Raw genomic sequence first — 19,537 nt, 5'->3', positions numbered from 1 at the left:
TGCAGTGGGCATAACCCAGGGATGGAGGCGTTGAAAATACTGAGGCTAAAAGTGGCCCAGATAATTTCCAGTTCGGGCCTTTTTCCCGGGGAAGGGGACATGTATGAGCGCATGGTGCTGGGCACTGAATGGAACATCGTGGTTTTTCTTTTTTTTTTTTTTTTTAATTGTGTTTCACGTGGGTGTTCTGTCAATGTATTGTTTGGTGGAACGTCTTGGACTCAGTATCTTCAAGGAAAACTTCAAGGTCTCCTTGTTGCCATGTATATTTGGGTTAGATAGGTATGTTACTGGAAATTAGCGATATTTCCCGCAGTAGGAACGGGACTGTAATTTTTAATAAATTTTTAATAGCTTTATTTCTTGTGCAATGAGGCACCTGGCCTACTTGGTGTCTCATCTTAAAGAGCTCTGCTCACACAAGAAACTGCTTTTGAAGGGGCAGGAAACAGGACATGATCTCATTTGTCCATGTATGAGAAACAAAAGGATTGACCTTAAATACTGACTGCCAGGAGCAGTATGTGGCTATCAAGTTGGTTTTTTTTAGTTCTATAGTCTAGAGAATTCTGCTTCTGCGTTAATTTAGTAGTGTTTTGGTGCAGCTCTGCAACCATTTCCTTGAGAATAAAGAATCTCAAAGTTTGGGGAGTTGTTTGAACTGGATGAATGTTCAGTGGAAAGGTGGTTTGGTGATGTGGGCTGGAGAGGTCACTCTTTAAACTGGAGTGAGAGCTTGGTTCTCTCGTAGGCCACTGCTTGGAGAGCAGGATTGAGGCCCTTGTCTGCCACCTCAAACTCTGGCTTGGTGTGTGGATAGATTCCTGGTATGAAGTTCTTGGCTTTTGTAGATAATAGCCCATGAAATACGTATAACTCAGTATACAGTTGCTTCTGTGACTCTCGGTAATATAAATATTCTGTGTCTTGGCAGTTTAGTAGCAATTTATAATATCTTTGCTCTCATTTAGACTTTCCATAATGAGAACCCTGTTTTTTTTGTTGGGCAGAGCAGTTACATCAGTCTTCGGTTTTGACCTGGCCTCCTGGTGCAATGCTACAGATTTATGGGATGCACCTTCCATAGGTCCTGTTTTCCTAGGGAAGGTGAAGCAGGCCCCAGTGAGCAAGGGAGAGATGATGCAATTCCAGAGGGAGCTCCTGTGTGGGCTTGGGGCTGTGTGAATGAATGCTGGGTGCCAGTTAAGAGAAAGAATGGAAGGATTCTGTTCTACGATGTCGAATTCAGCCAGGTGTCCTGCAGTACTGGGAACACAATTCCTTTGTTCCAGGCTGATTTCCAGGCTTAGGAACAGCAGGGATGTGAGTGTGGAGAGAGGATAGGAAGCAGAGACTAAATACCATATAAGGGGTGGTGTGGATGAAACGAGGAGATAAAAATCTTGCAGAAGAATTAAAGCCTTGCACAGTGTGCTCTTGCAGAGGAGTAAACCCTCGTGTAGTGGACTGGGGATATGACAGAAGGAAAAACACTTCTCTTCCTTCAGCTGACGTCTCCAGAGGCTCCTACAGTAGTGGAGGGTTTGAGGGGGAAAAAAAAAAAACAAAAAACCACCACATGAAAATGCAGCACCATCCCACTAGCTGAGGATGGATGTTGGGCTTGTAATGACGGGACTGCTGGTGGTGTTGTACTGGTAGAACCAGTTCATCTTCTGCAGGAAATTTTTCCTTTGCTCAGCTTCACGCTCTCATTGTTTCTTGCGTTTGGGTTTTACGAAAGCCAGCAGAAGCTTCCGGGTGAAAGTAGTGTAAAAATTAAAGCTGAAATCCGTGTGAGGAGGTGGGAGAAAATCATACTCTATGAAAATGGAGTGCACAGGAGTCTTAAAAAATGCATCAAGAGCAGAGGAAGATGAAGTCCTAATAAAAATCAGATGAAGACAGCTTTTATGTCTATGAAGAACAGGCTAACAGAAATAGACTGTTTTTATTACAAATACCTCAGCCATTACATAACATTCTAAGTAAATGCTAACGAGCTCGTCTGTTACAGATTGCAAACACATACTGAAGGGAGAAACTGTTTAACATTCACATTGTTCATGGTTTAAATTATCTGACACTGTCTTGATTAACGGGAAAATTAGAGTGCAGAATCAGCCTTAAATGTCTAGAGTCTGAAGGATGATGGGGATAAATTTTAGCTGATGAGTGTTTGAAAATAATGTAGGCTTCTTTTTCAGGGTCTTCCAGCATCAGAGACAGGAATGGCTGCACTTTATATTCAGCTACAACAAATGCACAAGTGCTGCCTGAAGAACTGGGGCATCACCCAGTCCTGGGTAACTGAGAGAAGAGGGGTCTCTTAAATACCAATTTAATCAATGTACAGCTGATTCCTAAGTGAAATGCTGCCTTACTCGGATTTTACCTAGTTGGGCTATAAATTATAGTTTGGCAGTGATTAGGCTGCCGATTTTTTGCTGCACTGCTTGCTTAAGTTAGCAAATCAAACTTTTCTCTGCCTTTCCAGGCTGTCCTCATGAAATCATATAAACCACTACACCTTGGTTTAAAACTCATATTTTGTGAGCATGTGACTGTTGCTAGATTTTATTGTTTGTAAATTTTAACTTAGAGTTTCAATCTACAGTCATAATTTTAAGGAATGGTTGCAGGAGTGCTGATTTAAGATGTACTTAAACTGATTTGAACCTCCAGTTAAGGTGGAAGTGCAGCAACATTTGCTTTTTGTTTGAGAAGCCAATAATTTCCTCCCAGTTAAAGGCCTGATACTGCTTTAGGACTTCTGCTTCAAACTCACCAGATGACTTCAGTCTTAATATCAATGAATTGATGCTTTCATTAAAAAAAAAAAAACAAACCAAAAAAACTGATTTACAGGGCTTGTTTTTTAGTCATATTTAGGACATTGTGTGCTTTTTCTAGGTGCACAGCAGAAGTCCCCTTATAAAAGGAGCAACAACATTTTCCCTTGACACAATGCAAATAAGAAAGATGTGTTTTAACAAGAAAAGCTTGCCTTTGGCTTGTGGCATTTCTGAGTGGTTGCTTTGCTGGAGTCACCTTGGTTAAGAAATGCTTTTCATGCCACAGATGAAGCTACCAGCATGGACAGAGTTTTGTAGGACACACAGAGCTTTGGATAACAGAAAGTTCCTTGATAAGTATTTTGATATTGTGTTGTGCCTGAATTATTTACTGCATCTTGAAAGCAAAGTGTCAAGGGACGTGTGGGTTGTTTCTGTTTTTTTTTCTGAGCAGAATAAACAGAGAACCAAGAGCAAGTGAAGATGTTAAATCTCATCTGCAGCCATTTGGCAGATGCAAGTTAACTTCCATGGAAAATGGATTCTGTAGTGCTGAGAGACAGATGCATAAAGCTGGCTGTGCTGATAAGGCTTTTTAAATTTAGCTTCTCATCTTCTGTTTTCCCTTTTTTTGTGGTCAGATCCAGTCTGAAGTCAACCCTTACTGTAATTAACTGGTGTTGTCCAGAGCTGTTGTCAGTGTGGTGTTGGCAGCTGCATCTCTTCCATGCTGAGCATTCTTCAGTGAACAAGATGTGTCTGTTCCAAGAAATTAGTGAGGCAGAGGGAAAAGCATGTAACCAGAGATGCAGAGGATAATGGGCAGCAGGTAGAAAAGACTGAGCAGCTGTGAGCTCTCTCCAAGCTGCACCAGACCAAGGAGCAAAATTCTACCAACTTTCTATGCATTGGAGTGAAATTTTTTCAGTGGTGCTGTCAGTGTGTTACAAGCTGGAGCATGTGGCAACCCTGGCTCTCACTATCAGTGGGAGTATCTTAAAAACCTTAAAAATGCACTGTAACATCTCTTTAATTCAGAGAAGAAATTATGTTTATTTTTGATGTACATGAGTCGGGTTAGGAATATGATGGGAGTAACAGGCAGCAAAGAATTTGGGCAAGGTGGGAAATTTTGAACGTGGTGACAAGTAGCTTAAGTCATTACATAATTGATTAGAGTAACTGTTTTGAACTTTTTTTTTAAATAATGGTGAGGTTGTACAAGATTCTACAAAACTGCTTATTCTGTAGAGTCCTACAGTTAAGTGCTTCAGGTTGGACCTTTCAACAACAAAGATACCTTGAGAATGAACAGAAAAGAATTGGAGGAAAAAACTGACAAAAGGGATTAATTTTGGCACACGTGTTCTAAAGAAGAGGGAAAATCCTGAAGGATGTAACTCTAGAGTAGTTCTTGTGCACTGTCGAAATATTCTGAAGGAGCTCATGAATAGAGGAGCTTGCCTGGATGTTATTTCAAAGCAACTTCTAACAAATTTCTAAAATAAAATCCCTTAGATGTAATTATTTCTTATTTAAGGATTAACTTATGAATAGGGGCTTTGGAAAAACAAGTTCTTTATAAAAATTTTTATTTAATTGCAGTTGAGGTCAGGGATATTTTAGAGATGCAGAGAAGTATGATGTGGAGAGAAATCTACTGCTCAACATTGTTGTTCCTGGGGAAGAACACTGAAAAAAAGGTGTCACTTCTTCTGTGAAGAAAAATTGATTATTTCGGTGGGGCTTGGAAATTGTGGTAAAGGAGCAGGAAATGGAAGTTTTGAAAGAGATTCCTTGAGTTACTTCCTAGCGAAAGAGTGGTTAAACTTTTTTCCCCTAATCTGTCCCCTTGTCTTCCACTATCCAAGTCTACATGGGGTGGGTGGGAAGGGTTGAGAATGTGCCACTGGCTCAGTGAGGGTTTGTAAAAAAATGCTTTTAGGGGTTTGTTATTAAAGGGGCTTGTGCAGTAAGTATTAAAGTGAAAGGGAAAAATGAAACACTGCAAAGATGGGATATTGGCTGTAAATGGCTGCAACTTCTGCTCATCTGTTGGGAATCTGGTCTTTTTTCATGTACTTACTGATTTTCTTTCATCAGCTTCCTAAAAGGAAGTGTTTTGCACCCACTTATCACTGGGATCTACTTGAGGAGTGGCCTCCTGCTCACCTCAGCTGTTGTTCGTGCTAACTTCCCCCAGGCAGCTCCTGCAGAGGAGCTGTGCATTTGTCTTCGCTCCCCCTTTCCTCAGCCTGACACGGCAGCCACAGCTCAGGATGCCACCAAGGAGGGCACTCCCCACATCACTTGATGTGTGGGGAGAAGGGCTTGGCTGATATTTTTGCCTTTCCAGGCTTCTGCTGGATGGTGTGGTTGAGCTGAGCAAGAAACCAAGTGGTGCTTGTGACAGTGTGCTGAGTGTGTTTGTAATTTTTTAAGGGATTGTTTGTGATCCTAACCATTAACAGATGCCTTTACAGAGAGCTGCTGTGGTCTGGATAAACTGATCTAAAATAGCTATTAAGAAGCCTGGTGAACAGTTGTAATTTTTTCATTTAGAAGTAACCCTGGCAGGTAAGACAGGTCATGGTAGTCTTCTGTATTCAGAGAAAAGTGCTGCCTACCAGGCTGCTCTTAGAATCCTGCACTTTGACAGCAGGTACACAGCTTGTTTCTGCAAGAATTTGCCTTAATTTATTCCCTTATCTTGTGCTCAAATAGGCAGCGATTCAGTTTCTTGAGCTTTGAAGTTTTCTCATTCTTCCAAATAATGGAAATTTCTTTAATAAATGGTTTTGAAAATCTTAAAAATAAGTCTCATTTGGCATCTGCAAGTTGAAAAGCTAATTGGGTGAAAGCACTCATATTGTTCTGTTCCCAGAAATAATGAGAATGCATATCATTATGATGCTCTCTTTAATTCTATAGAAGCTGTTTGGGGTTTTTTTCTGGCCCTGGCTTCCTTCCAGAACTTCAAAACTTCTGCCTCAATTAAAAATTCACAATTTATGAAAGTTTCTTAACCAACGGCATGGAACTGGAAAATCAGAAATCTGTCCTGGAAAAAAAATATGTTTAATGCTTGGTGTCAGAGAAGTCAGAAAAGGCTCATGAAGACATTGTCAGGCTAATATTAAGAAATAGAATAGCCTGCTCTGAAAGTGACCTGCAGAGAAATCCAGGATGTTAGGTTTTCAGAAAAGAATAAATTTTTAGTTGCAGTATGTTTGGTGAAACATGTAAATTGTAATTTGTGCCTGAGGATTGTCAGCACACGGCCAGAACAGCTGTGCTGGGTTGGTGCATTGGTCCAGTGCTGGTTCTGACTTTGGGGGGACACTCACTGTCACTCTCTTCACTGCAATGTCGTGAAAAATCCTTTCTGGCAAAGAAACTCGGATGATTTGAAAAGGGCTGACACTTGAAGGAACTTTCTAATACAGGTACTGGTCGTTACTCCTCATTTACACTTGAGCTGTGGTTGTGGTGTTCAGCTTCTCTGGTTCCTGTAGAAGGAATGAGAAAAGGAACTGGACATGTGCAGTGCCTTCAGGCTGTGCTGTATTTACCTGTATTCCACGATGGTGTTCTCATCCTGCAGTCAGCCTCTGGAAGCTTTTTATTCCTGTGTCAGTGAGAAATAAGGTTTGTTTTGCACTGCTGCCTTGCTGTGCCTCCATCTAAACTGGGAATTGCTCTGGACAGAGCTGGACAAGTGTGATGGTCGTTACTCCTGGAATCTAAAAGCAGACATGTGGAGAAATGTTTTATTAAGCATGATTCCACATCACCTCCATCAGCAGTGGGGAGCTCTCTGGGACAAATGCAGCCTTACAAAGCTCTGACTGCACAGACAGAATAAGATATGCTGGAATATGCAGAATAAAATATATTCTGGTGTGTCTCTACCTGGACCAGTCTGGACCATTCCAGTAGAGGGGAATGCTGAACCCAGGGTGTGTTTGGTCTGGTGGCACATCCAGGGTTTCTGATCCCCATGATTTTGTGGTGCCTCTGCAATCAGGTCCAACTTCAACCTTGAAGTCCCTTCTCTTTAGACTTTGATTGTATGCAAACTCCATCAGCCTGTTAGCCTAAAGAACTGTTCCTCATGTTGCAAAGAAAAAAAATGACCAAAGTAAACTTTCTAAAACTCAGACGCCAAATTAAAATCACTTTATCTTTTAAGCCAGTCATCAATTGTTTTTGGGGTTTTTTTTGCTAAGGACTTGAGCCTTAAGGCTGAGTCTGGGCATCATATATTTCACTTCTTCAGGGTACTTAACTACCAGAGTAGGATTTCTGTAGGAGTCACTTGCTTAAGAGTGCTGCTACTTGATGTGGCAGATGTTGGATTTTCAATTCAGAATAGAAGAGCTTTTAAAACTTTCTGGTGATACTTGTACATTCTTCATTCTCTAACTTCTGGAAATTCAAAGAATTACCAGGCACAAAATTCACTGAAGGGAGTTTCTTAATTTGACCTTGTTTGATACTCCAATTTGAAAATCGATATTTTTAAAAATCAATTTCTATTTTAATTGTAAAGTTATCATTAAAATACAAATAACAGTATTTAATTATAAAGCTAAAGCAGACAGGGGTATTACACCTTATGCGTGTGCAGTAATTGAGAACTGAATAAAATTCTTAGGGAGGGACTTTGTAATTTCAGCATTTTGTTTTAAGAAGAACTCTATTTATGCTTGAGTGCATCTTTAAATTATCTCTTTAGCTCCTTGTAAAGGCAGAAGTAAATACAAGAGGTGTCTTGATGAACAGCTTCCCTTATCCAGTAGGAAGCTGGAGACCAAAATGGGGCCATTGGTGTAAAACATGGAAGAAAGAGACAAACATTGAATTCCTGGATAACTGCATTGTTCTGGGTAATATTTAGATAGTATTTGTCAGGATGCTGAACAGCTTTATTTGATGCTCTGAATATAAACATGCAAAAAAATTTAAATTGAAATTAAAACTGCTTTATTTCCACCCAGAGTTCTTAAATATCTGCACTGGCATCATTCTGCCTGGTAGGGGAGGGGATGGGACCAGAATCTCTCTGTTACCTGAGGTCACCTAAAAAGGAGAAATTAGCAGTAGAAATACCAGAAATGATCTTAAAATGAAAGAAAGCAGCTGTGTGACACATGAAAATATTCAGTGCATTTTTGACAGTTTTATTGCCAATGTGAGTTTAACCTGTCTGTGGCTTTTAAATCCCTTGTTATGTGGACACATTTAAGTCATGCTGATTCTGATTGATCCTACTCATCAAGCTTCTTTTGGCAGGGCTGTTCCACAGGAATATGTGAAGTATTCATGCACCCTCAGTTAAATGTATATTAAAATCTATGGACAGAGACAAAATTGAGGTTTGCTTTACTTGGATCTGTGGGGTTTTTAATTATTTTTCTTCTGTTCTCAAAAAAAAGAGAATAGAACTGACAGATAATTTTTTTTTCTGCAATATATGTCCTAAAAGTTTTGTTAGTGCCGTGTTAGTCTTAAAATGCTCTGAAGAAAAGTCCCCTGAGCTGTTGTGGTTTGTTGCTGGTTTTCCTGTTGAAAAGCCAGGGTTTAGGTGATTAGCATTTCTCCCAAAAAATCAGTTCAAGTTCTGCCTTGCAGGCTTTCTAAGGCAGCAGATTTGCTTGCTCCATAGATTGCTGGTTCACAGTAACATATGCTTTGTGGTGAAGTTAGTTTCTGAGTAGACTTTTTTTGGTGGGTGGCTAATTTGGGTTGTTTTTCATTGCTTAGCTTAGCAGCTCTATTTAGGCTGTTGTTGGATGTCTGTTAGAATTGATGCAGACGTATTTGTGGATGCTCATTTCTGGCATCCACAAACTCCATTTTTATAGATGCATCTGTGGGGATAATGCCCTAAAATGGCTGTCTTATGTCATGGTGTGTTTTCCACCTGACAGACTCAGTTTTGGTACTGTTTTGGAAATACTTTCTTAGACTCGAAAAAGGAATTATTTGAAGAATGATTGACCTCTCAAAGCCTGCATTGCTGCAGCTTTGTCTCAGGGTGGAGTGTCTTGGTTTGGTTCAGAAGAGCCAAACTAATAGGATTTTTTTTCCATTTGATGGCTATTAACTCCTCTGTAGATTGTGCCCATCCTGCAGTTCTCCCACTGAGCTGGTGGGTGCAAAGAAATAGTGATTAAAGATTTTTCTTGTCCTTCTTGGCTGCCAATCTCCTCGGATTTTATAGAGTCCATGCAATCAATGCTCTGTACCCTCTTTCAAGCTGTTGCTGGAAACCTGTGAGCCCAAAATCTAGACATGGAAAAGTGTATTAGTGACACTTTGTAAGGAAATAAAACTTGTGTAGGTCTTGTTCCAGAATGAATTACACTGAGATCTACCCAAGAACTCATTAAAGATTTGAAGAGCTTCTCTTCTTGTCGGTCACAGAGCCGTGATGGAGGCACGTAAAAAACAAGCTTGGAGTCCCCAAAATTTTCCTGCAGTTCTCAGCTTGTTGGCAGCAATCTGCTTGAGAATGAACCTTGCTGAAGTGGCTCTTGGAGGGAAGGGAAATCCTGATTGGAGAGATTTTTTTAGATACTTAGATTTGACAGAGACCTCTTGGCTACCCAAGTGTTACCGGAGGTTCTCCAAACTTGTTTTTGTGTCATATCAAGCTGATAGTGCTCAAGTTTTTAAGAGTTCTTAATAGTGGGATAAATGGCTGAAACTCCTATTTGTTTTGTTATGTTTTTATTTAAAAAATTGGGCTAAAAGTGTTGGTCCCAGAGTTGAAAATATAAAGCCATCAAGAAGAGACTGTTGATGTGTGTTGTTTATGAACATCCATGTCAGAGAAGTGAAGTCAGGCTGTTTAATTGTAATTCTCTTTTTTTTATTTGTGCAGCCTTCTCAAACCCACATCCAAACCCCATGTATTCAGTAATTGCACTGTATTTTGGAGTGTCCTTTTAAAATAATAGGATTCCTTGAGAATGGGTTACAAAAAGCACAAAAAAGTCTTTCTTGGGTTCCATGTATTTTGACTCCAGTATCCTCTGTTTCTTTGTTTAAAATTGGCATTCTCTTTCTGTAGTTGATTTAAATTGGTCTTTTTTCTGAAGATCATACAGTTGTTTTTGAAAAAATTAGTATCCAGCTGGAGATGATGCTTTGGTTTTGCAGTAGTGGGCAGTTTCTTCAGTTCTGGAATATGCCAGACTTAAAGCTGAAATGAAAACTTTGTCTGAAATTTTTAATGGCACATTTCTGTGTGCAGTGAATTTTTAATTTTTTTTTAAATTACTAACAATGATTTGGGAGCATCTGCCTCTAAAACCAATGGAATATGTCATTAAAAAGTTGAATTTCTATTTTTTAGTAGTAGTTGTATTTGGTTCCAGAATTTGCCAGAACCACATTGTTCAGTGTCCCAGAAACAAAGCTATTCTTAGAAAAGTGAAGTTACAAATAACAGATTTGTATATGATGGTTTTTACCCTTTAACTACTTTCAATGTTCTTAAAATAGTGTATGAAAATTCTTTCTGGATTGGTTTCTTGGTTTCTGTTTTGAGAGAGGTGCTAATGTGTCCCAGTTAGGAATAAACTTTCATGTAGTATTTTTTGTGATGTTTCTCACTTCACAGATGGGCATTGAGAGTTCAAATTTTCAGCTGGTTTGAGTCTTGAATGCTTCTCTTTGCCTTAAGTCATTCCAGTGCATCTAACTCCAAATTTGGCCAAAACACAGCCCTTGGAGCAGAGATGACAGGGACTGGATATCCTTGCTGTGCTGAATAGCAATTGTGAGAATTATTCCAGTATTTTAATATTTTAAGACTTAAAAATCCTGGGAAATTCCTGTGCAGTTTTCCTGTTCTGATTGAGTGCTTGTAGGCTGAAGAGTTGTGGGATGGGAGGTTAAGATGAAAGGTTTTAAACTGTGTTAAAGCTAACTAATACTGCTGAAGAAGTTTCTTGACACGTTACACTAAAAATCAGACATTTTTTGTCTAGCTAGGGGTTTAAAAATGCAGTGTATAAAATATGGATTGAGAGAATTTGTCACCCGGACAGAGAAAAATTTAGGAGTTAAGTTGTTAAATGTTTTGTACTTCTTACCAGTCAGTCCTGAAAGACTCAAAATATGTAATATTTTTACCTTGTTTAAGTAAAACCTTTTTTTGTGAAGCAGAGGTGACATCTTTTTGATCTGCAGTTGGCCCTAATGCAACACTATGCCAAGTTTACAGTTTGTCTCATTAAATTCTAAACAAGTCATAGAGGTGAGTTCTGAAATGATCAGGAGAGCTGGGAATTGAGTGGAAAAGACCTGTGTGCTGTGTGTGGGGTTTTACAATTAAAAACATGTTTTTTGCAGTCTGGAATCCACTACATTCAGTTTGTTCTTGTACCAGCTCTAAATGTCTAAGAGGGTACAAGTAAATGTTCCTTAACAGAGATCAGGATATTTAGAATTTGTGGCAGCTACTTTGTGTGCTATTTTCTGTACACAAGCTTCTGAGTTCCTTGCAGGGTCTAAATAAGTCAACCAGCTGGGATCCTGAAAAAATAGTCTGGTACAGAAATTAGTACTAATTTTTACCCTAAAATCTTCAAGCCACAGTGAAGTTCAGTTAACTTATTTAATAATATTGCAGAGGAGCTGAAAGGTAAATTTTTGCTCCAGAATTTTGGGAGCAGTGTGCTCTCTGCAGTTGATAACTGTAATCATTCAGAATGAACAGCTGAGTTGCTTAAATTTCTTAATGGTGCAGCGAGCCCTGCCAAGTGCTATTATGGCTTGTGCTGTTCCTGTCCTTCTGTTGGCTGTCACAGTGCTTACTTAGCTTGGAAAATGCTGCTGACATCTTGGGTGTGTTTTCAGAGGTGCACACAGCCTAAACCTAGTGCACAGCAGCACTTCACTTGTAAGAATTTGATAATAATAATAAAATCTGGAAATGTTGGGCAGCTTGGGAATCACCTGGTGAAGAAAGTGTTGTGTGCACAAGTTCAGCGTGTCCCATATTGAAACACCTCCGGTGGTTCTGTCCAGAGGGAGTGATGGCAGTGCTCAGGTACAGGAATGTAACAAACACAGCTGAGGTTTGGGTGAAAAGGCAGAGGTCTTGGGGCTGGCTCAGGATCGTGCAGCTGTGTGTTCATACCTGCTGTCAGATGGCACTGAGGGCTTGTTTAATGTGTGACTCGCCAGGATGTTTGTTGAAAGCCACATGGGCTCTTCAGAGGGAGGATTTGTCATCCCTGGCTTGAGTACCTGGTCTAAAGTCTAATTTTGCAAGAATATCTTTTGTGGCAACCATTATTGGGGCTAAATGTCCTTAGATATTATGTATTGTTGAATATATTGACTTGCCTAATTGAAGTTACTTATTTTGTGCAAGTCAGATTACTGAGGAATGTGCAGTTTTAATCATTGTAAAACATTCCGTTTCTTTTTCTATGGGTTGGGAAAAACTTGTCAAACAGTTTCAGTAGTATGAAAGGCATAGAGCTTAGCTGTAATGAGCAGACTAATTTTTTAATTTTTAAATTAAAACTGAAAAGGTGTTCTCTGTTCTTAAAGCTGTCAAACGTTCTAGAAAGAGCAGTTGTGACAATTAAGGTCTGCCCAAGTCTGAAGTCTGTGTTGCTCTGTAAAAGAAGAGTGCTACGATTATGATTAAGGTTTTCCTTGTTTCATCTCTACCAGAGGTGCAGGCTTTGGAAAACCTGGCAGAAGATTATCTTAAGGCACCCTCAAATTGCTTTCTGCTCTGTCTGTATCTCTTGGGGCATTGCTGCTGTTGAGAATTTTGGGGGTAAAAAAAAGGCCCAAATGGTCTTTTTTTAAATTTTTTTTGTTTTGTTTGCCAGTTTCTAAATTATGCACCATTGTGAAGCTACTTCTTGTTTTCAAACTCCTTAGCTGGGGTGAGTCTTGGGCCAAACATGAAAACTGTGGATGAGCTGATTGCACCTGAAAGGATATGTGAGCATAGTGATGGTAGTGTATGACTTGATACAGTTATAGGCTCACCTGAAAACTGGTTTGGCACCCTGTGCTCCTGGCAGCTACTGCCCAGTACCTTCTCTGATGCTCCAGGATGATTATGGTGACTCTTTATCATAAATAAATGATCTAGATTCCAGCCACAGACTTGACTGCTAGGCTATCCCTCATCTCTATCCAAAAAAACTACATTGAGGCCACAAGGTTTCACTGGAAGCCAGAGCTCACTACTCAAATATCTTTATAGGAAAAAACCCAGCCAGCCTGAAACATGAATTTAGGCAAGCTTATCTTTGGAGTTATCAGCTGAGCAGATTTCAAGCAACCCTTCAGGCTGCCCCAATACTTCGTTGCAATTCAACATGTCAAGCTTTGCCCAGTATTATTCATGGCCAGGCTCCTGCTTTCAGCCTGTCTGGAGACCTGAATCCAGGCAGACTCGTTCATCAGGCTGAGTCTAGATCAGACATGAGGCTCTGCACTGGCCTTTATTATTACTGTTTATTATTACTATTTGTTATTACTATTAGGAGGCTCAGTTTACCATAGGTTGTTCAGTGAAATGTCTGTGAAAGAACCTGGAAGATTTTCCCTTCCACTCTTCTGTTCCTCTCTGTTCCCAGCCTCGAATTTATGATAAAGAGTCACCACAATCCTCCTGGAGCATCAGAGAAGGCACTGGGCAGTAGCTGCCAGGAGCACAGGGTGCCCAGCCAGCTTTCAGGTGATGCTTTAACTGCATCAAGTCATACACTACCATCACTATGTTCACAGGTCCTTTCCAGTGCAAAATTTAAGTTTTATTTCATAAAATTTAAATTTTTAGCCCGAGTCTGTTTTGCTTGGTGGGCTGGGTTCACCCTGCTCCTGTCCCTCATTTCATATTTTTGGATGACACATAGAATAACTGTTGGTGTAACACTTGCTGTTGAAATAGCCAAATGCTGACTAATCTGGGAGTTGCTGTCTTTTTGTGAGGGGAGACTATATTTCTTGGCCATGTATGTGGCCCCATGCAGGGCTGGAGATTGTCCCCTTTGCAGCAGTCTGCATGGATTGTAATAGAAAAGCTGCTGGCCTAAGTTGTGCTGAAGTTAAACCATCCCAAGGTTATTTGCCATCTTAATTTCTTTTCAATCATGGCTTGTAAATTGAGGTAGACGGCAGAGGAGGATGGAAATGTTACCACACCTATATAAATGAAATTTCCATGGTCTTTTGACATTGCTAAATGTCTGTCACGACCAAGTTAAGTGCTTTGTTCTTTAGACTGCTTGTCCTTGCAGACTCTTCTTAATCCATGAGCACCTTTCATGTCAGTCAAGCTCCCTTTGAAGATCTGCAGCTCTGAGTTTCTCATGGGAGGTTTGATCACTCAAGGATTTGAGCAGGATGCCTTGCTTCTTGCTGCCTGCTTTAGAATGAAACACGAGTGTTTGAGCATGTAGAACTCTTCTGGAATTCATCTAGAAATAGATAAATCCTGCTACCCTCTTTAAACAAAAATTTTTGACTGTTAAGAGATCGACTTGTATAATAATGTTTTGTGTGAGTGAATGCTCACTTGTGTTCCTGCCTGGTGATGAGCAGCAGCTCTGCAAGTTCCTTCCAAGAACTTCTAGAGAAGTATCACAGTTAATTACTGGGTTCTTTTTCTCAAGGCCTGTTATTCTGGGGGAAGGAGGGAGGAGAGAAATGACCTGCTGCACCAGCCCTGTAATTTACTGCTGCAGGAAGAATAGTGGAACTCTGGGTTTAAGGAATTGTCACTCTCCCTGTCTGAGCATACTGTGTTCTGGTTTTAACAAACGAAAAATTCTTGCTTTTTCTATTTAGTCTCTCTCTGCTGTGTTTTATGATGTTTCATGTGTTTTAATTGGAGGAAAAAGATGCAAATTCCAGAAATGCTGTAGTGCAGTAACTCTTAATTGTGTCTCAGTACTTGGCTTCCAGAGTGGGTGAGGTCATTGAGCTTCCCCAGTGGGGAAAGAGCTGCTGGTGGAAATTCCGTGTGTTTGTGGGGTTTGGGATTGGGTTTTTATTATTCATTTTTCTAGTGAAATCATGGACGGTATTTACCACTTTAACAGTGTTTGATGTTAATTAAATGCTGACCCTCCTGATTTTGTGACATTCATATTGAAGAGATAGAAACACTTCAAAATTCCTGGTGTTACATAAGGATAAAGTTTCTGGAGTTAATGCATTCCTTGGCATCCTGCAGAATGCTTAAATGAAACAGTGCTAATGGTGTTAAATATGCTGTCCACTTCTGCCCTGTGAACTCTGACTTAAGTGTTGGCTCCTCTTCAGGTTGCTTTACTTTTCTGTTGTTTTTCTTTACAGGCAGATTTTGAGGAGTGAACGGGAGGTACCAGACTCGATGAGTTTCCAGCGAAATGTCGGAAAAGTCAGGCCAGAGTACAAAAGCAAAGGATGGAAAAACAAAGTATGCAACACTCAGTCTGTTTAATACTTACAAGGGAAAGTCACTGGAAACTCAGAAAACCACAGGTGAGTAAGCTCTCTTTAGAGTTGCATTCTTTCAGTTTCATCATTACTGCAGTGCTAATTAGGTGTGCAGAGTATATGAGCAATTAACCACAGCATGGTTTTTCGTAAGTGCTTGGTGCAGCAGTGAAGTGGAAGGATTGTGGAAGGCAGCATTCATTAGAGTTCCTGCTTAGCTGTAAACAGGAGTGTCAGTTCAGAGACACAGCATTTACAGTCTGGTAGGAAGTAGAATGTGGGTAAATAAAGATGTGCCATTCCCCAGCTGTGCATTTTTTACTGCATTAACATTTGTCATGCTGGAAGTGTTTAATTAAGGGAAAGGCAATGCTCACTTCCAGCTCAGGGATTTGGTTTTTGGACACACACTGGATAAAACTTAAACTGATATCTCAAAGTGTCTATGAGCCTGCTTTTTCATGAGTCATTGAATGGAGAACCAGGGGGAAATGATGTTCTGAAGGTTTTGAACTTGACAAATTTGACTAAATTGTGTGTAAAAGAGAAAAAGCCCAAGCTTGTTGAAGTTTGCAACAATATTATTTTTAAGTGTGGAAACTGAGCTGTTTGTTATGATACAGCTTACTCAGGGCAGTAATTTGTGCCTGTTCCCTGAGTTGGTTACTTGGTAGGTTGAATGTCCTGTGGGGTGCATTAGCTTCGTGCTTGTGGTCTGGAGTAAATACAATTTGTAGGAATGTTTTTGCAAGGGCAGCATCTGCCAGCTAGAATTTGCAGCAAAAAAAAAAAAAAATGGGCTGGACCTGTAGCAGTATTCCTGGACTCATCAATGCACATTAAGCTCCAAAAGAGCAAGAGAATAATGCTTGACATTAACATCATATTGTAAATGGCTTCTTTAGCTTTCTGTCACTGAATGTTGTGTATAAAGGTGGAGCCATATATCTTTTTGAATCTCTGGAATAGCCTAACCATAATGACTCACCACACAGAAAGTACTCAGGTTTTCCCAAACCAAGTGTTTTCAATTCCATTTTTAAAACATTAAATTCTGAAGCCTTTTAAATTTTTAATTCTTAACAGTCTTAAATTTTTCTGACTTTCTTACAAAACATTTTTCTGTAACTCTGCCTAAACAGAGTTGTTAACTTGCACTTTGTGTTCTGGCACGCAGTTGCTGCACGCCATGGATTGCAGAGTCTTGGAAAAGTTGCTATTTCCAGGAGGATGCCTCCCCCAGCTAATCTGCCCAGCCTCAAAGCAGAGAACAAAGGCAACGACCCCAATGTGAACATTGTGCCTAAAGATGGCACAGGATGGGCTTCAAAACAAGAACAGCACGAAGAAGAGAAGTAAGTGAGCACTGAGCTCTGGTGTGAATTGCTGCACCATTTCTGTCAGGTTTGCACAAAACTTGGAATTGGCAGGACCTGGGAAAAAAATATTTACTCTCTGGTAGCTACACCGAGGAAATAGCACCACTAGCAATTTCTGTGAGGAGGAATCTTGCTAGGAGAGGGATAATTAAGAAAAAAAACAAAACAGCTCCTCATATTTAAGTTGAAAATGTCTGCTTATAAATTCCAGATGAAGGGAAGAATATTTGCTTGGACATAAAAGTTTTGATGTCTGCTGACAGGAAATACTTCAACACGTTTTTGTAATTTCAGTGTCATCTCCTTAAATAAAATTCTCTTGAAACCCCAAGGAACACAACAGGAAAATCAGAGAATAGCTTGCAAGTTCATGAGAGCATGCAAAAATGTACTTAATTGTGCTTGTGCTGATGTATGGCAGAGAAAACTCAAAAATTCTTGGTTTGCATATGTTTGTTTAAATCTCTGCTTTATTTTCCTAATGATTCTTAACGTTTGCACTTGAATTTTTTTTTCCTAGAATGCCATAAATTCTACAGACTTTCAATATTTTTTTATCTTAAGCTCTACACTGTTGTTCTAGACTCCTCCAGTACTTGATTTAAACAAGGCAGAAGTTGTGGCAGTGTTGATGCACTGTTGTATACTTTGCATGGTACAAATTTCCCAGGCTCAATGCAGTTTCACGTGCTAGATTTGTTTCACATTTGTACAGCTAAAGAAAATAGAATGAAAGGATCATAGAATATTCTGAGTTGGAAGAGACCCATCAGGGTCATCGAGTCCAACTCCTGGCCCTGCACAGGAAGAAACTAAATAGAAACTGAAACTTTACAGTTTCTAATTGGAAAGTATTTTGAAGCAGTTATTTTTGCCATGTAAGTTTAAAATAGGATGTGATTCTCAGTACATAAGTAGAAGCAAGGTTTAAGTGTTTTTTCTTTTTGTACAAATTGTTCTAAGAAACACTGGAATTTAGGGACAGTGGTTGTATGTTCCTAGTGCTTGTGAAAGCAAAAGATGAGGCTTAAAGGTTTTCTTCCCCATCTTTTTCTCTCTTTATTTTCCTTTGTACACATTCCTACATTTAAATACCAATTTTTGACATCTCTCTAAAAAGCTGTTAGACTTCAGAAATACTGTGTTGTGTTTAGCCTTTTATTTTAAACTTCTCACACTACAGATTCTCAGTTTTCTACCCTGTGTTTTGTTTGGTACTTGAACAACATCTCCCTGTAGTTCAAGGTCACTTACACTTTGCCCTGTTGTTGAGCTGGTGGCTTGTTTGACTCAAACAGCCCTTTCCATAGCCATGTGTCAGAAAACATCAGTAGTTGATGTTCTGTTTACAAACAAATAAATAGCTGTCCCTTATCTGCAGCTGGAAGTTGTTTTTGTTTTCATGTGTATTACTCTGATAAAGGCCTCAGTTTACATATAAGTAAAATTTAAGTTTACATATAAGTAAAACTAGTGGGGGAAAGATTTGTCCCCAGGAGCAGGTGTGTATGCCCAAGCCACGAGGAAATTCTCCTAAATTTGAACCATCTCATGTGTTTGCTCAGGTCTTAAGATCATTTGTTTGACTACTGCTGTGTTTGTGATATTTCAGTGTGCTTGAAATGCTGCTGTTTACACGTGAAGTGTTTTATTGTTCCTCTCAAAAGTGTTGCTGATAAAGGTTACATCTTGATGCCAGCTTGCTTGAGTTTAATGCCTTTTCTCTTGTATCATTGCATTGGAGTTCACATAAATGTGTTGTTCCCTGTAATGATGAAAATTATTTTACTGCTTTCTTGAGTTGTCACTCGTTCTGTGGGTATTGCCTCAGTGTCTTTCCTGGATAGTGCAGGCTGTTGTGTATTGATTTGATTTGATTAATTCAGCTGATTTCTTTCCCTCATCCATATTTGCAGGGCACTGCTTGGATAACTAAGATTCTAAATGGGCTTGTGTTTGAAACATAAATTCACGGAGTAGTTTCTTTAACAGTTTTGTTCCTTGTTTTGCTTGTGTCACAAAGCACAGCCATGTAAGTCAAATTCCCCAAAGCCTGCTTGGAAAATGTGCAGTAAGAAAATACAAGTGAAAAACAGAAAAAAAAAAGAGAGAACTGGGCTTTTTTTTCTAGATTGTAATACTCTCTTAGAACATGAAAATTGCATTTAGTTATCCCTATGAGAAGCTTGTGTGTTCCTGCCCAGCAGTGACGTTTTTAATGGTATTTGCTTCTCTGTCAGTTCTGAGAGCCCTGTGTAGTCCTTTGGTTGGTCACTGCAGAACCCAAATGGATCCCATTTCTTAGTGGTAGTCCTCAGAAATTTAGGATCACTTCAGGATCTACTTGAAGCATTTACAGTTGTTTCTTGTCAGTTAAATGACAGGATAGCACACTGCTGCTCTCTCCATTGGTGTAATAAAGTGATTCTAGACTACAGGATTGGCCCCATAGTTCCTGTTTTATCAAAAGTTCCTACTCAGGAGTAGGTTCTTACTAACCGTACTAGAGGATCAGGCTCAGTAGGTTTTAGACACTAATGCTTTGAGTCTTAAGTTACCTGAATATGCAGATTTCAGAAATAACCTTTATTGAAAGAGGTTGATTGATATGACTGAATCTGCAGGCTAGAAAGGGCTTGTTTAAACCGGAGTTTTTACACTGGACAAAAAGAGTGCTTTTTCCTCTTCACTGTTAAGATGGTGAGACTGAGACCATTTCTAAAGACTTAAGGTTCTGGGCTCCAGTTCATAGTACCCATAGAGTTTTGCATGGAGTCTTTACTTTCCTTACCAGTTCCTTTTATTTGGTAATTTCTGACATGTATTTGCCTCCTTTCTCTCAGTTCATGGTGGTCTTGAAGTGCTTTCCTCTGTTAACTCCCAAGGCAAGAGAAC

At 39.6% G+C, this 19,537-nt stretch overlaps 1 protein-coding gene across 14 annotated transcripts in view; it reads left to right on the top strand.

Moving 5' to 3' along the window:
* Positions 1-19,537, top strand: part of PRRC2C (proline rich coiled-coil 2C) — a 68,645-nt gene that overhangs the window by 942 nt on the left and 48,166 nt on the right. For all 14 annotated transcript variants that reach the window (XM_088170268.1, XM_088170272.1, XM_088170277.1 and 11 more), the window contains exons 2-3: positions 15,141-15,308; positions 16,441-16,618. In XM_088170268.1, coding sequence (XP_088026394.1) covers positions 15,194-15,308; positions 16,441-16,618 — 293 coding nt within the window. In that variant the 5' untranslated portion in view covers positions 15,141-15,193. The remainder of the gene's footprint in view (positions 1-15,140; positions 15,309-16,440; positions 16,619-19,537) is intronic.

Source organism: Sturnus vulgaris, chromosome 9 (assembly GCF_052056855.1).
Source record: "Sturnus vulgaris isolate bStuVul1 chromosome 9, bStuVul1.hap1, whole genome shotgun sequence".
Classification (NCBI taxonomy): Eukaryota; Metazoa; Chordata; class Aves; order Passeriformes; family Sturnidae; genus Sturnus; species Sturnus vulgaris.
The sequence above is the reverse complement of the archived record's forward strand: the minus strand, read 5'-3'. Positions and strand labels throughout refer to the sequence as shown.